General features: G+C 47.2%; 1 protein-coding gene across 1 annotated transcript; it reads right to left on the bottom strand.

Moving 5' to 3' along the window:
* Positions 1-5,919: 5,919 nt before the first annotated feature.
* POLR2L (RNA polymerase II, I and III subunit L) lies at positions 5,920-8,885 on the bottom strand. Its single transcript, XM_036385108.2, has 3 exons — positions 8,776-8,885; positions 8,476-8,583; positions 5,920-6,377 (listed from the first exon to the last, which is right to left on the bottom strand). Exons 2-3 carry the CDS (start codon positions 8,568-8,570, stop codon positions 6,269-6,271), a joined length of 204 nt encoding a protein of 67 aa, XP_036241001.1. The 5' UTR covers positions 8,571-8,583; positions 8,776-8,885; the 3' UTR covers positions 5,920-6,268.
* Between the last annotated feature and the right edge of the window lie 4,502 nt (positions 8,886-13,387).

Below are 13,387 nucleotides of genomic sequence, written 5' to 3'. Positions count from 1 at the left end.
TCTGATGGTTTCTGAAGAATGGGATGTGCCATCCCAGAGGTTCTGGAAGGGAAACTGAGGCATTGCACTGGTTGCCCAAGGCTCACATTAACTAGGCTGTATGTTCTTGTCAAGGCCTGTCCCTGAACACACACATGAGCTGAAGCCTTTTTCTGTCTTTGAAAGACATGAGCAATGATGTTACATGGAGATGGGCAAAGGGAATCTCTGCTGCTGCTGTGGACCAGCCTGGAGAATGCAAAGAGAGAGTGGAATAGGATCGACCCAAAGTACCTCAGGAAAGATTCCCAATGAGCTTCATGCACTTGGAATGAGTCTCTGGAGAGATGTTGGCAAGGAAAGTGACATTTAGGTAATCTCTGAAGAAATTCAAAGCTTGTAGATACAACTGTGGTGAACCACTAGAAAATGTGGAAAGCAGCAGCTCACGAAAGGTCAGTATCTAAAAGTGGGTGCTGAGCACAGCTGTCCCACTCCTGGCCCTGATTTATTTAAATTTACTTAATTTCTTGGAGTTCTCCAAGTAGACTTGCTTTTAAAAGAAGGAGATCTGATTTCCAAAGAGACATTATTCAGTATTTATTCCTCCTAGCTCTAAATCCAGCCTATGGGATGGGCAGTGTGTTATTTCAAAATCATCGGTGCCCACAGAAAGGCTTGACCACAGCCTTTTCCTCTTGCTTTGTTAACTGCCAGGGATCTTGAGCTCCCTAAAGTCTGTGGGCTTTTAGCTTTTTGTCAGCTGTTCTATGTCTTCCTTTGATCTTTAGTTGTTCATCTTCTAAAGAGCAGGGAATAATGAACCCATTTTATTAAAACACTTGCATCGTATTTGGGAGGGATAAAGAAAGGCTTTCCTGCATGAATTTTCTGGCTTGGCTGTTACAAGACTCAGTGTTAAACACAGGAGCAGGTGTATCCTGAGAGCAATTATGGGGAAACCTGTGTGGTGCTGGGGATCACGTGGCTTCACCCCTGCTACCTGTGTCCTTCAGCACAAGAGAAAGTGCAGCTCACCACAAGGGATGACTGACAGTCTGGAAGATGTGTCTTCGTGGAGAAGGAGAAATTGGATTAGGGGTGCAAGCCCTAACATTTTCTGCATGACTTAGCTCCACATTCCCTATATATTTTTGGAAGGGAGTGTGAAGGAGAAAGCAATGAGGGTTTAAAAAATACCTACTCCCATGTGACTGTTGTGCTGCTTCCAAACACCAGCCTGAAGAAAAGCCTTGCAGCTGCCCCTGAGCAGCAGGAGTCACTGCAGCCAAAGGTAACTTCTTGCTTTTTATTTTCCTCTATGGCCTTATGTGCTAGAGGTGCACATGGTTGAAGTCTACAGCAAGATCTGAAAGTTCTTTGAATGCCTAATGCTTGGGCACCTCAAACAGCTTTTCTTAGCAGAATTTAACAAAATGAATTAATCCTGGACACCTCAGTGGTGTAGGGCACCACAGGTTCCCAGGTCATTTTAAGTCACACTGAAGTTAATGAAAAGACTCCAACAGACTTCAGTGGGCAACACATCAAACCATCCAGCATGGCAGAGCCAAAGGCTTGGCCACATGCTCCCTGTCCTGGGTTTTCAGACATCTTTATTGTGCTGTCCCCACTGAGCAATTAAAAATGCTTTCTCACTGGCTGGAGAAATTGAATAAAAATTGGGGCTGAAAGCAAAGCTACAATGCAAATTGTGGTGCAAATGCACTGAAGGGGAAAGCAAATCTATGTTCATATTCTGGGCAGTCAGAGCCAGGTGAAAGCAACAATGTCTTGGAGATGTCTCAATTGAGAAGTTTCAGTAATAAGAAAATCTTGCTGGCTAATTGAGCTCAAGTGGATGTACATGGGTCTGCTCTGAGAGGGGTCAAAGTAGAGATGCTATTTTCTTTCCAAGATCCATACTGAAGTTAGAAACTATTTGGAATTACACTGATTCTAGAGGAAAATAGGCTATTTGGTTCTGGTTTTGTTTGCTCCTTTTTTTGTCAGGGCAAGGATTGATTTTTCTTCTAGGGCCATTTGCAGGGAAAGAGGTAGCTCCTGTTCTGGATTCTCACAGATTATTATCAGTGAAATGCAGCTTTGTAGCCACGGGGCTAGTTAGACATCTTGATGGAAGTACACTGTTATGAGGGTCTGTGTAATGGTTTTAATCAGGATTTTGAGAGTTTTCATATTTCTTCATATAGACAAGAAACATATACAAGAAGTCAGACTTTAATATCTAATTCCAGACTGCATTTAGGGAAAAGTCATGGGAAGAACAAAAGCCCAGCACACATCTCTCAGCAAATCACCCTGGGGCGAGACCCTCACTAGAGGAGGTTTTTCAGAGCAAAATTCCTTTTGAGATATAAAACCTGAGGCTCATTACAGATCGGCACAAAAGCATTTCACTTCCTTCCTGCAGATGGACTCAGAATTATGATCAAGAGGGTTTTTTTGTTTAAAATTGTCATTTCAAGAAACGTAAAGCTTTCCAAGCACACACAGCTTGGTGCTGATGCTCCAGGTTGAAGCGGGAGGCTGAGCTCCCTAAGCAGCTCCTCTGTACTTGCATGACCTCAGCTCCCACCGTGTGTCACAGGCACTGCTTCGTTATTGTGGGATGATTGTGATGTGTGAAGGGAGGCTGTGGCTTGGGTGACAGAGGGTCTTCTGTCACACTTCTGATTATGCCTGCTTGCTTTCCCAATGCTAGGTGTGCTGGCTTTGGCTGGGCTAGAGCTAATTCTCTTCACAGTGGCTGGTATGGGGCTGTAGTTTGGATTTGTGCTGAACACAGGGTTAATAATACAGAGATATTTTTGTTATTGCTGAGCAGGGCTCACAGAGAGCCAAGGCCTTTTCTGCTTTTGGTACTGCCATGCTTGGGGAGGAGGATGGGAGGATGGGAGGAGACTCAGGCAGGACAAGTGACCCCAGCTGGCCAAAGGGATGTTCCAGACCAATTTATATCAGTATGTAAAGTGAGGGGGAGAAAGGGTGAAACATTTGGAGTGATGCCATTTGTCTTCCCAAGAAATTATTACACCTGATGGGGCCCTGCTCTCCTGGAGATGTCCAAACACCTGCCTGCCCATGGGAAGCAGTGAATTAATTCCTTGTTTTGCTTTGCTTGTGTGAGCAGCTTTTGCTTTTCCTATTAAACTGCCTTTATCTCCGCCCACAAGTTTCCATCTTTTACCCTTCTGATTCTCTCCCCAGAGAGAGTCATTCCTGCTGGTGGGAAATGAGGGAGTGGCTCTGTGGGGCTTGGTTGCTGCTGGGGTTAAACCACAACCGGGGTTAGTGCAAACCCTGCAACAGCTTTTCAAGACAGACTTGAAAAATTTCCAAAATGTTTTACATGTAAAGTGATTAAGCGACTGTAGAGGAGTGGTGGGATTTTTGTATTTTTCAAAAACCTTCCAAGTGACAGAATTCTTAATGTAATTAAGGACTGCATATTCACTACCATTTATCTTCTTTTTTTTCCCATTGCTGCCTATCTGTTGATTTTGTTAAGGGCTTCTTTTTCTGGTTGAGGGAAAACTAAGGCTTTTTTATTTCTTTTGTGTATACCCATCGTTTACATTGTCTTGAAAAACTGTGGTTGTTGTGAGCATATTTAATGACTCTTCCCAAAGACATCTGGCAGGTAAGAAAGCACATCCAATAGTCTTATGTTATTAACTGCTGCAGAAGGTAGCACAGGGGAAGTGACAGCAAAAAGGGAATTACTTTCCTAGTTACCAATGAACAGGGGTGAAAGATGGGATTTATAGAAATCCATTGAAAATTTCAGACTCTTTCTGCAACAGGATTTAAGCTCTGCTCCTGCTCCTAACCCTCCCAAGGACAAAACTCTTGAGATAACTTTTCACATGATCATGATGAACTGTATGCTTTGCCACATTTTTTGGTTAATACTGAATTTGCAAACTCCTGAGGAAAAGCTGTGGTGCACACAGGGTGTCAAGTGCTGCATGAGCTAATATTAGTGCCTGCTGTGACTTAGTCTTGCTGCTCAGGTGTTTTTGCAGCTCCTCGGGTAACATCTGTCAGAGGGAGTGATACCATACTGCCATTGGCTTCCACTGCACCCTGGTTTTGAGAATAGTAATGAGAGCAACAAAGGTGGGTTTTTCTTTTTCCTTTGCGTTTTTTCAGCGAGGCCTGCTGTGTTTTTGCAGATTGCATTTTCATTATTAAGTATTTAGGAGCTGTAACTTTTAATGTCAGACAACTTGGCACCCGCTTTGAAAAGAAACATGTTATTCTAAAGCAGAGAACGAGATTAGAAATTTGCTTTTGCAGATAGAAACCAAGTCCTGTCAGCTCATCTAATCCAGTTCCTTGGCAGTGATGCAGGCCAGCTTTCTGCACGGCATTCCTGCACGCTGCCTCTGCCAGACGTTCCCGTCTGGGCTGCTGCGCTCCCGGTGCGGCTCGCGGGGCCCGCCGTGGATCTGTGAACAGGCTGCACACAGGGCTGTGTCACACCCCACTCTGACAGGGAAAAGCTTCCTACACCAGTTCACTGGGGAAAGGTCAGCCTCTAGTTCAGCGTCCCTTTTACAAAATAGCCTGAGAGAGAACTGAAGGGCTTTTTTTGGTTTGTTTTTATAAAGTGTGTTCAGCTTGCTAATACGGCAGGCATGCAGAACATAAGCTACCCAACCAACTATGAAACAAATGCTAGAATTAATTGCTTAATTCTCTTTGCATTAGGGTAAAGCACAGGTTTTAAGATGGCTTCAGTGAAGAATTGCTGAATATGAGAAACATCTACTACTGTCTTGTAGTAAATTGAAAAGCAAGTTCAAGTGTAAAGATTGGTTGGGTGATAGCCAAAGGCAAGCAGCAGTCCTGCCTCTTATTTTGTGAGACAATCTAGTTTTAAGCTTTGTGGGTACAAGTTTGACCCAGTAAGCACATTAAATAATGACTGTTTCTGTAAACCCAGGGTTTGTTCAAACCAGATTCTTTGTACTACAGAAAAGAACCCACAGAGATACTTCTTACCCTGAAGCTAATCCATGAGTGCCAAAAGTTAAATTGCACCAGAGAGCAACAGACTGCATCCTAAGGAATTATCCCCTTTTCCAGCCCATTCTCTACTGGGCTGCTGTAATGATGAACTAATGCTGCATTTGCACAAAATCCCAAACCCGCACAGGTGCAGGAATGGCCCTGCTTCACTTTCAGGTAAGATGGGCATGTCTGCCTATGCCATGCACAGGGTGTGCCATGCACAACATGCACAACAATGCATCTTCTGCATGGCCAAAAGCAGAGGGAAAACATGATCCTACTTACAAGCTGATTGTAAGAAAAAGGTGAGACCCTGGGGAAGGGTCAGTGCCTGTCTGGATGCAGGTGACCTTTCCCAGCCCTGCAGCTCCAGCTGCCCTCTCTCCATTGCAGCCCCTCTGTCAGGCCAGGCAGCACCGCAGCACACGCGCAGCACAACGTGAAGTCACCGAGATGATGAGTGGTGGAAGTGTTTGTACCAGCCACAGAGGGGTGCAGGTGCTTGGCAGCAGCAGCACTTTGATCCTGTTCACACCAGCACGCCTCAATTCTCACATCCAGTGCTTGCCGTGGAGACACTCAGACATGTTTTGCTCAAATGAAGGCACTGCACCATCTGAATCAGTGTTTTTGTGATACAGCAGCCCCAGTGTTTGGTAAGGATCAGGGTGGAGAACACAAGTTGATTTTAACTGCGGTAGGGAGTGTTCTCTGTGGGCTCCAGCAGCTTTTGGGAGCAATGCCTCACAAATATACACACTTCCATGTCACTGGAACCACAGTTTAGCCCTGCCTGCCTAGTGTAGGACACTGAACTGGGTACTCACACTACCTCTAACCTTAAGGTAACCAGCAAGATCCAAGCATACACTTTACTTTTTCCAGAAACTGTATGAAGGCTACAAGGGAAAAACCTCCTTTATTTCAACATTTTAATGAAATATAATAGTTTTTCTACATGGACAAACATTTGGTTTTACTGCCAGAAGCATCTAGAAGCTCACAACTCCAAACACAGATTTAAGAAGAAGCATCCAAACTTTTAATCTCTAAATCTTGTTTAAGTGGACTTCATCATTCCTTTGTTTCCTTGAAAGAGGTTAGTGGCTTGGGGCAGTATTTTATCCAAAGATAAACATCTCTTGATGGTTGCACTACAGTTGGCTTTCATTCTTTACTGCCTGAAGTCCAGTTTCAAGTTTAAATTAGAGATAGGTTCCACATGGCTTGCAGCAGTGCTTTTTCCATCTCATTTCTCCAGGGGTGCATAATTCAAAAGCTTCTCAATCAGATCCACATGGGCGAGGAGCATTCTGCGGCAGCAGTATCTCTTCAAGCCAAGGGCATCCAGGGCATCTCTATTAATGAACAACAATTAAAAAACACAACAGATGAAGTGAGTCAGAACCACTTGTAAGCGTTTCCTAAGCAACACACTGATTACTTTGAGCTCAGTCATAGAGGAAAATTTGTTTGCAGTTCAAAGACAGACAGAAATTCAGCATGTGCTGTTAATGCCCTTTTCCACCTAGTGCTGTTGAGTGTGTTTGCCCATTCTCCAGCCAGCCAGAGCACAGGATCTGCTGCTGAGAAGGGTCCCCAGCTGCAACCATTTTCAGAGGGCACTGTTTTAACATGTTTCTGTAAACTGAGGATGATTCTTGCCCATTTCACAAGATAAATTTAAGATCTGAGCCATGCTAAAAAGGTGAGATATACAGAAACTAAAATAACTGGGAACGCGACCTCCCCCACACAGGGATGCTAATTCTGAGGATGGCTACAATCCTTCCCAGCTCCCATGGGAGAAGGCACTCAGTTATACAACCTGCCCCCCACATACAACAAGTAAGTAGGTGAAGACTGGCCAGAAATCAGTGTTTTACAGTCTTTCCACTGAATTCCTTTTGAGTGACTGCTCCAGATTCTTATATTTGGGTAGGGGATGTTGAGTCATCCCAGCCTGACCCACTGCGGGTGTTTTCCATGGCTGTGGCTGTCACCCCTCTAAAAGGTCACGGTACTACCACGATCTTCAGCTGGAACCTCTGAACCATAAATCAGACTGATACTCCCTCAGAATGTGACGTTCATGAGACATGACTGATCTCAAGGTCTTTATGATGATACTGATACAATGCAGTGCAATAAAGCGCTTGCTCAAAACAAACTTAATTTCCTGGAACTTGTAATTCCCCGGTAGGAATAGGCCAATGGATACTTTTCTAAAATACAAAGGACTGAAAGGAAGCCTCTGCCTGAGCTGGACCATGGTTAAAGCTCGTTTAGCTTCAAGCAGTACAGTCTAACTGCAGGAGCCAACTCTTAGCAGCTTCTCCGATGTCACTCATTCCTTGCAGCCGCTGATAGTGCAGCAGGGCTGCTCGTTCTAGGACAGCACCTGCAAAACTTGTTTTAGACAACTATAAGAACACTGTGGGGCATTTTAAAGAATGTTTATAAATAACATCACATGATGCCTCAATTTTCCAAAACACTTGAGAACAAAAGCAGCTGATGTCTGTTGATATGTAAATTTTAAGAGCTATCTGAGCTATCTGGAGAATTCTGAACTCTCATATGCAGTTATCAGAGATGCAAAATACTAACATTAATCACGATTTCCAAAGTCATACTATATGCTTTAAGACAACTTTAGTTGTATTTGCCTTTTCCTCCAGCTTCCAAGGACTTGTGGAAAAAGCGCACTTTTAAGGGACTAACAGAAAGGTGTGGGGGTCTTTTTCAAGTACTGATTCTTTAGAACAAGTCTCCCATTTTGCCCATCCATTTCTTAAGCTACCATTAACAGTGATTCCAGTATGCACTGTAAGATTTTAGCTGTTAGATATCTGTAAACTCTACTTCTTACCATAATTACATTAGTTTGAACATACACCCCAGAATCAAGCCAATGACCGCAACTGTTTTCAAGTGAGCATTTGTCAATGACAACACAAAACTCCTATACAAAAGCAGAGGAATAATAATGATAGGAAAAATATTAAAACGCTAAACACTTCTTAAACTTGTAACATTTTTTCCTTCTCTTCCTTTAAAAAACTGATCACGTTGGTGTCAAAGTTGGGTATATGGAAGGGGAAGGGAAGAAACAAACAAATGTGTACAGTTCCATATTTGGGAACGTTTTGGGTACAAGGGCCATGACTTGGCAACTTCCACACTACTGCCCTGAAAGATTCAGTGGGGAAACAAATACTTTGTTGCCTACTGCAATTGCTAACTTTTGGTTAAACAATCTCAGAATGGTTTTTAGCCTCTCTATGTCTCTTTCATGACGCCACGACCCTGCACTTGTGCCTCTGGCCCTGCCTTGGCAGGGAGGCTGGCCAGAGGAGACGATCCGAGAGCTCATTCCCAGCCCAGCAGCTTTGGGATCTTGTGCTCTGTGTATCACCCAAGGCGCGAGTCGAAGGACACAGAAATAAAACCCACCCTTCGGTGTACTCCGCCTGCAGAAGGCCGAGGTAGGCTTCCCACTTGTTCCCCACTATTTTGCCGCACGTGAAGCACCTGACCGGAATGATCATTTCTGCGCTGTGCCTGCAACGACACAAACACCGCGTCAAACCCCAGCCAAGCGACCGGACACCGCGCACCGCGCTGCGCTGCCCCGCACCGGGCCTGCGGGCGGCTGTGGGCTACGGGAACCCGGTCCCGAGGGCTCCCTGGAGGCGAGCGAGGGGCCAGCCCCGATCCCGCCCTCAGCCCCGCGGCCCCGCGAGCGGCTCCCACCGCGCGGCTCCTCCGCTGCCGATGGCCGCCGGCCGCCACCACCGCGCCCGGCCGGGGGAAACCGCGCCGCCGGCGGCCGGCCCGACACGGCGAGCGGGCAGGTTGAGCGGCCCTACTCCCCCCCCGTGTACTTGATGGTAGCGGCCCGCGGTACGGCGTCCCCGGCGGCCCAAGAGAGCGCTCGGGCGCGCGCGCGCGCGGGGGGGGCGGGCTCGCGGCGGCGCCGGGCGCGCGGCGCGGTGAGTGGCAGCCGGGGCGCCCCGAGCGCTGAGCGGCGGCACCGCGACCGCCCCCGCGCCGCCTCCTCCCGCCGCGCCCGGGCGGGCACTTGTTGCATTGCGAGAGGGCTTCGGTAGCGGGCGGACTTGTCATCCCGTCCTGGCTGAGGTACCGCAGCGGGAAGCGCAACTGGTGGCTGCGGCGCGGCAGCCGCGCGCCCGGTCCGGCGGAGGGGAGAGGGATGAGGGATGGGCATCCCGGCGGGCAGGGCTGAGGGATGAGCCCCGCGGCAGCCCCGCGCTCCGCCGCGCCGCGGACAGGGGCGCCGGCGCGGTGTGTCCTTCGCTCCCCCGGGGCAGGGGAACGGCGGGCGGTGGGACCCGCCGCTGTCGCCGTGTCGCGACCCTGTCAGCGCAGCATCGCGGCGTCGCTCGGGGCCGGTTGCCCGCGGTTCGGCGGCTCCCTCGGGCGGGAGGCGGCGGCACAGCCCGCTCCCGGCGCTGCGGGGCTGTTCCGCGGCTCCGTGCAGCCCGCCGGACAGGCGATGTCTCTCCGGTGGCACTCGCCCTCGAGCCCCGGCCAAGTTGCGGGCGCTGCGGTGGCTGCGGGTTTGCCGCGAGTTTCCAAACTCCGGGGCCGGCTGGGACGCGGCGCCGTCCCGTTAGCTCGCGGTGCCGCTCCGCCCTGTGCTGTGACCTGTGCGCGGCTGGGCTCCCGAGGTGTGCGCTGCCCCCGGCACCGCCCGCTGTGGCGGCGGTGCCCGCACCGAGAGGAGCCTTTCGGCGGCGGCCGGGGCCGCTCCCCCGGCTCGGGGACAGTCAGCGGCTGGCGGCGGGCAGCGCGGCCGGTCCCGCCGGGCAACCGCGCCGGGGAGCTCTGGTGGCAGAGGATAAAGCATCTCGAAACTGCTTGACTCGTATTTCATGAATCTAAGGATTGGGGAAGCATTAGGCACGGGCAGCGTGTGCTTAGTGGAGGGAAGCGCGCTGCGATGGGTACAAACTTCGGGGACGGGCGCCGCTGTTCTGGAGACTCTGGGATGAAGCATTCCTCTGTCAGTCCTTATTGCTCTCTCGTTTCAGCGTTAACGTTATGCTAATTGTCCTTGGGAGAGCAGAAATTCTCCCCAAGTGTTGTTATTTTCCTGCTAAAGTATCTGTGAGTTGATACAGTGCACGGCGCAGAGCCATTAATGTCAGGCATATAAATAATTGTGTCTTAATGCACAGCTTATGTTAATACGTCTTTCGTGACTATTTTTTGAACGACTGGATTATTGACCCTCTGCAGAGAAATGCCAGACCTAACATGAACTGTAAAAGAGCAAAAAGTTTTGTTTTAATAAATAAGGGCTTGAGGTTGAAAGCATTTTTACAATTCTATTGCTAGTGAAAAGACAGTAATTTTTGCAGTCCCAGGAATAATTATGCGCGGTTGTGAATGGAGCGAATTGACTTGGCATGGAGGGTAGATGAACCTCCTGCGATCTCTAGATTATGATCATTATTGTTATTGTAGGCCAGTGGGAGCAAAACCATGTCTTTCCTTTTGATCCTTTGATTTCTTTCTTTTTTTGGGGGCAGGAGGGGGTGGGGAGTTGAGAATTTGAAGATTGTGCTTTGATGCATTTTCAGTACCAGGGCTCCAAAGTAATTTTCTTACTGAACTGTGTGGTAAAAGGCATTTGTGTTTGGAGATGGAAATTTGCAATTGAGAGCGAGAAAGAGGGGCTGGAGCTGGGCTTCATAGCTAAGCCACATCATTAGATATAGGTTAGCATTTTATAGCTGCCTTGTAGAAATGTGCTTGCTTGTTTCTTGAAAACAAAACTGACCTCTAACTTTTGGACCTAGTTCACATATCTGACTTTGCTTAGCATCTTTTTTTCAAAGCAAAATGTACTCGGCTTGTTCGCACACCATTACTTTAACTTTGTCATGTCTTTTAGGGTAACCTGCCTTGGCTGGGTGATGGACCTAATGAACTAATAGATCTTTCATGCCTGTAGATGTTTTGATCCTAGAAGTTGTAAAGATTTTTATGAACTATGACCTGGAGAGACTGCTACATACCAAAAACATTCTCTGCTTAACTTCATATATCCTCTGCTTAATCTGACCATTTGCCAAACTGCATAAGTCTGTTTAGAAGAGCTGCGGGGGAATGTGCACACATGTGACTATTTGGGAATTAGTCAGTGTTTTATGGGCTGTTAGCTCACGCTGATTAGGAGGACTGCAGCTTGAGCCATATGTGGCATTGCCAGCTTTCCACTCTTGCTCAGGTGAGCTGGGTACTGATGGCACTCAGCTGTTAGTGTTTAGTGAAATTTGATCTCTTCAGCCATTCTTTTGAAGAGGGCGGAAACAATTCAAGAACTGGGTCTCTTTAGGCATCCTTTGAAGAAGAATTGCAAGAATTGAAGTCCCAGCTCTTAGAACTAGAAGTGCAACTCTTTCTCACAGTAAGTTCTTACCACATTTCTGGTCCCTTGCCACCTTCAATAAGCAGCAGTCCTCAAACTGCTGATTCTTTGGGCCTTCAGGCAGCCTGCTGGTCAGAAAACCCACTGGAGCCCTCATCAGCATTAAGCAGAAGAGACTGCCCTAGAATTAATCGAGTTGAAGAAGGCTTGAGAACTGTGGGCTGCTTTCTTGATGTGCAGCTGGAGCAGCTTGAGCAGCTTCTGTCACGTGGATTTGTTGTGAGGCAGTGCAGATAATGCACCCGCCTTCTTCCTGTGATCTGAACAACTTCTGAAAGCTGACAGTGTTCTGACCCACTGTCACTGTTGGGATGAGGCTCCTTCTTGGCATTTTTGGGTGGATTTAGATCTGTGACATGCAGCTAGGCATTGCTGCTCCATGGCATTTTTAGTGATGTGTACTGAAATCCTAGGCTGGCGATTAAGGAGTTGACCCTGCTTCCTGTTCTCCTATCCACAAAATGCAAGGGAAAATATTGCTGCTTGTTTAAAAAACAAACAGAAATGAAGTCAGTTAAGTGACCTGGCTGATTGAACTACTCCTAAAATACTTCTGTAGCTAGAGTGGCCATATGACCTCGTGCAGTTTATGCTGGCAAATTGCGTCTTTTCTGACCTTGTCTCTGTAATTAGGACTGGAGGAGAGACTTGTGAGATCTCTGCACTTGCACTGGTAGTGTGAGAAACTGGTAGCTAAAAGGTATTTTTTACTTTGTTGGCTGCAGTAGGTCCGGTTTAGGTGTGCACCCTCATGAGTCTGGAAAATTTTGACCTTTCACCACTTTTCACTCCTGTTGTTGTTCCCTTCTTCTGACTTTGCTTATTCTGTGTACATGTAGATAATGGCCAGAACTGAAGATGTGGGTCTTTTAAGATCTGACTTGCCAGTGGTATTCAAGGGTAGTGAATTGTTATTTAAATACAGGACTTTTTAGGGCAACTTTTCCATGAAGGATTGTTTTAGTGCTATTGATCATGATGCAGACTTCTAGAAAGCTGTGGGTAGCCCTGTTGGCCCTGTTTGGAGTTAAAAGCTCTCTTCCCTGTTGCTCTCTGTGGTCATTTAGAGAAAGAATGTTAGCAATTTTCTCTCCATCTCCAACCAACACTCAGAATCCTGTGCACAATGGCAAAAGTACCATATGCAGTGTTTTACTCCTCGGATCCCAACGAGGGTCAGAGAGGGAAGAATCCTAAGTGGAAGAGATTCACATTTATTGTGAAATGAGTGGTTAAATAGGACATTAGTCAGGAACTGAAATGTGACATGGAAAGTTTAATGTATATAAATAATTTACATAGCAGTAGAGAGTCAGAGGAAGAGGGAAATATAAAAACAAACATGCAGGAGGAAGCTTGGCTGTTTTATTTTCAGGCACATTTTCCACTCCAGGTTTGCTAAATCCTGCAGACGTGCTCTTGGGCTTTCTCTAGTCCTGGTTAACTACTCAGAAGTGTGTCATTCATCCTGTTCCACAAAAGGTGAAGGAAAGTGGCTCCCTCTGGAGCTAGATGGTATCTTTGGAAGTCCTCCTTTCCCCTCTAAAGCATGAAGGCTTAAGGAGCAAAGAGTGAGATGGAATAAATTTATTTTCCCCTTGATTGTTTTTTTAAAGTATTTTTTAGTGAGTGCCGTTCTTCCCCCAGCTCCACAGTGCAATTGGGTGTAGTGATGTGATGGTGGAGAGGTGGAGAAAGCAAGGAGAGGCAGGGGTGATGGAAGCAGGAAAGACTTGTCTGCTCTGTAGAGCTTTGTGTGCTTGGTTGCCCCACACACTGTTTAAGAGCTGCTCAGGCCCCTGGATTTAGTGAAACAAATGCTGAAGCTGCTAAGCAAGGAGAAATGAGGAGAAATCTCTCTAAGCTGGGGATGTGACTGCAGCTCTACTGTAATACCACACAAGCCTG

Source organism: Molothrus ater, chromosome 6 (genome assembly GCF_012460135.2).
Source record: "Molothrus ater isolate BHLD 08-10-18 breed brown headed cowbird chromosome 6, BPBGC_Mater_1.1, whole genome shotgun sequence".
Classification (NCBI taxonomy): domain Eukaryota; kingdom Metazoa; phylum Chordata; class Aves; order Passeriformes; family Icteridae; genus Molothrus; species Molothrus ater.
The sequence above is the reverse complement of the archived record's forward strand: the minus strand, read 5'-3'. Positions and strand labels throughout refer to the sequence as shown.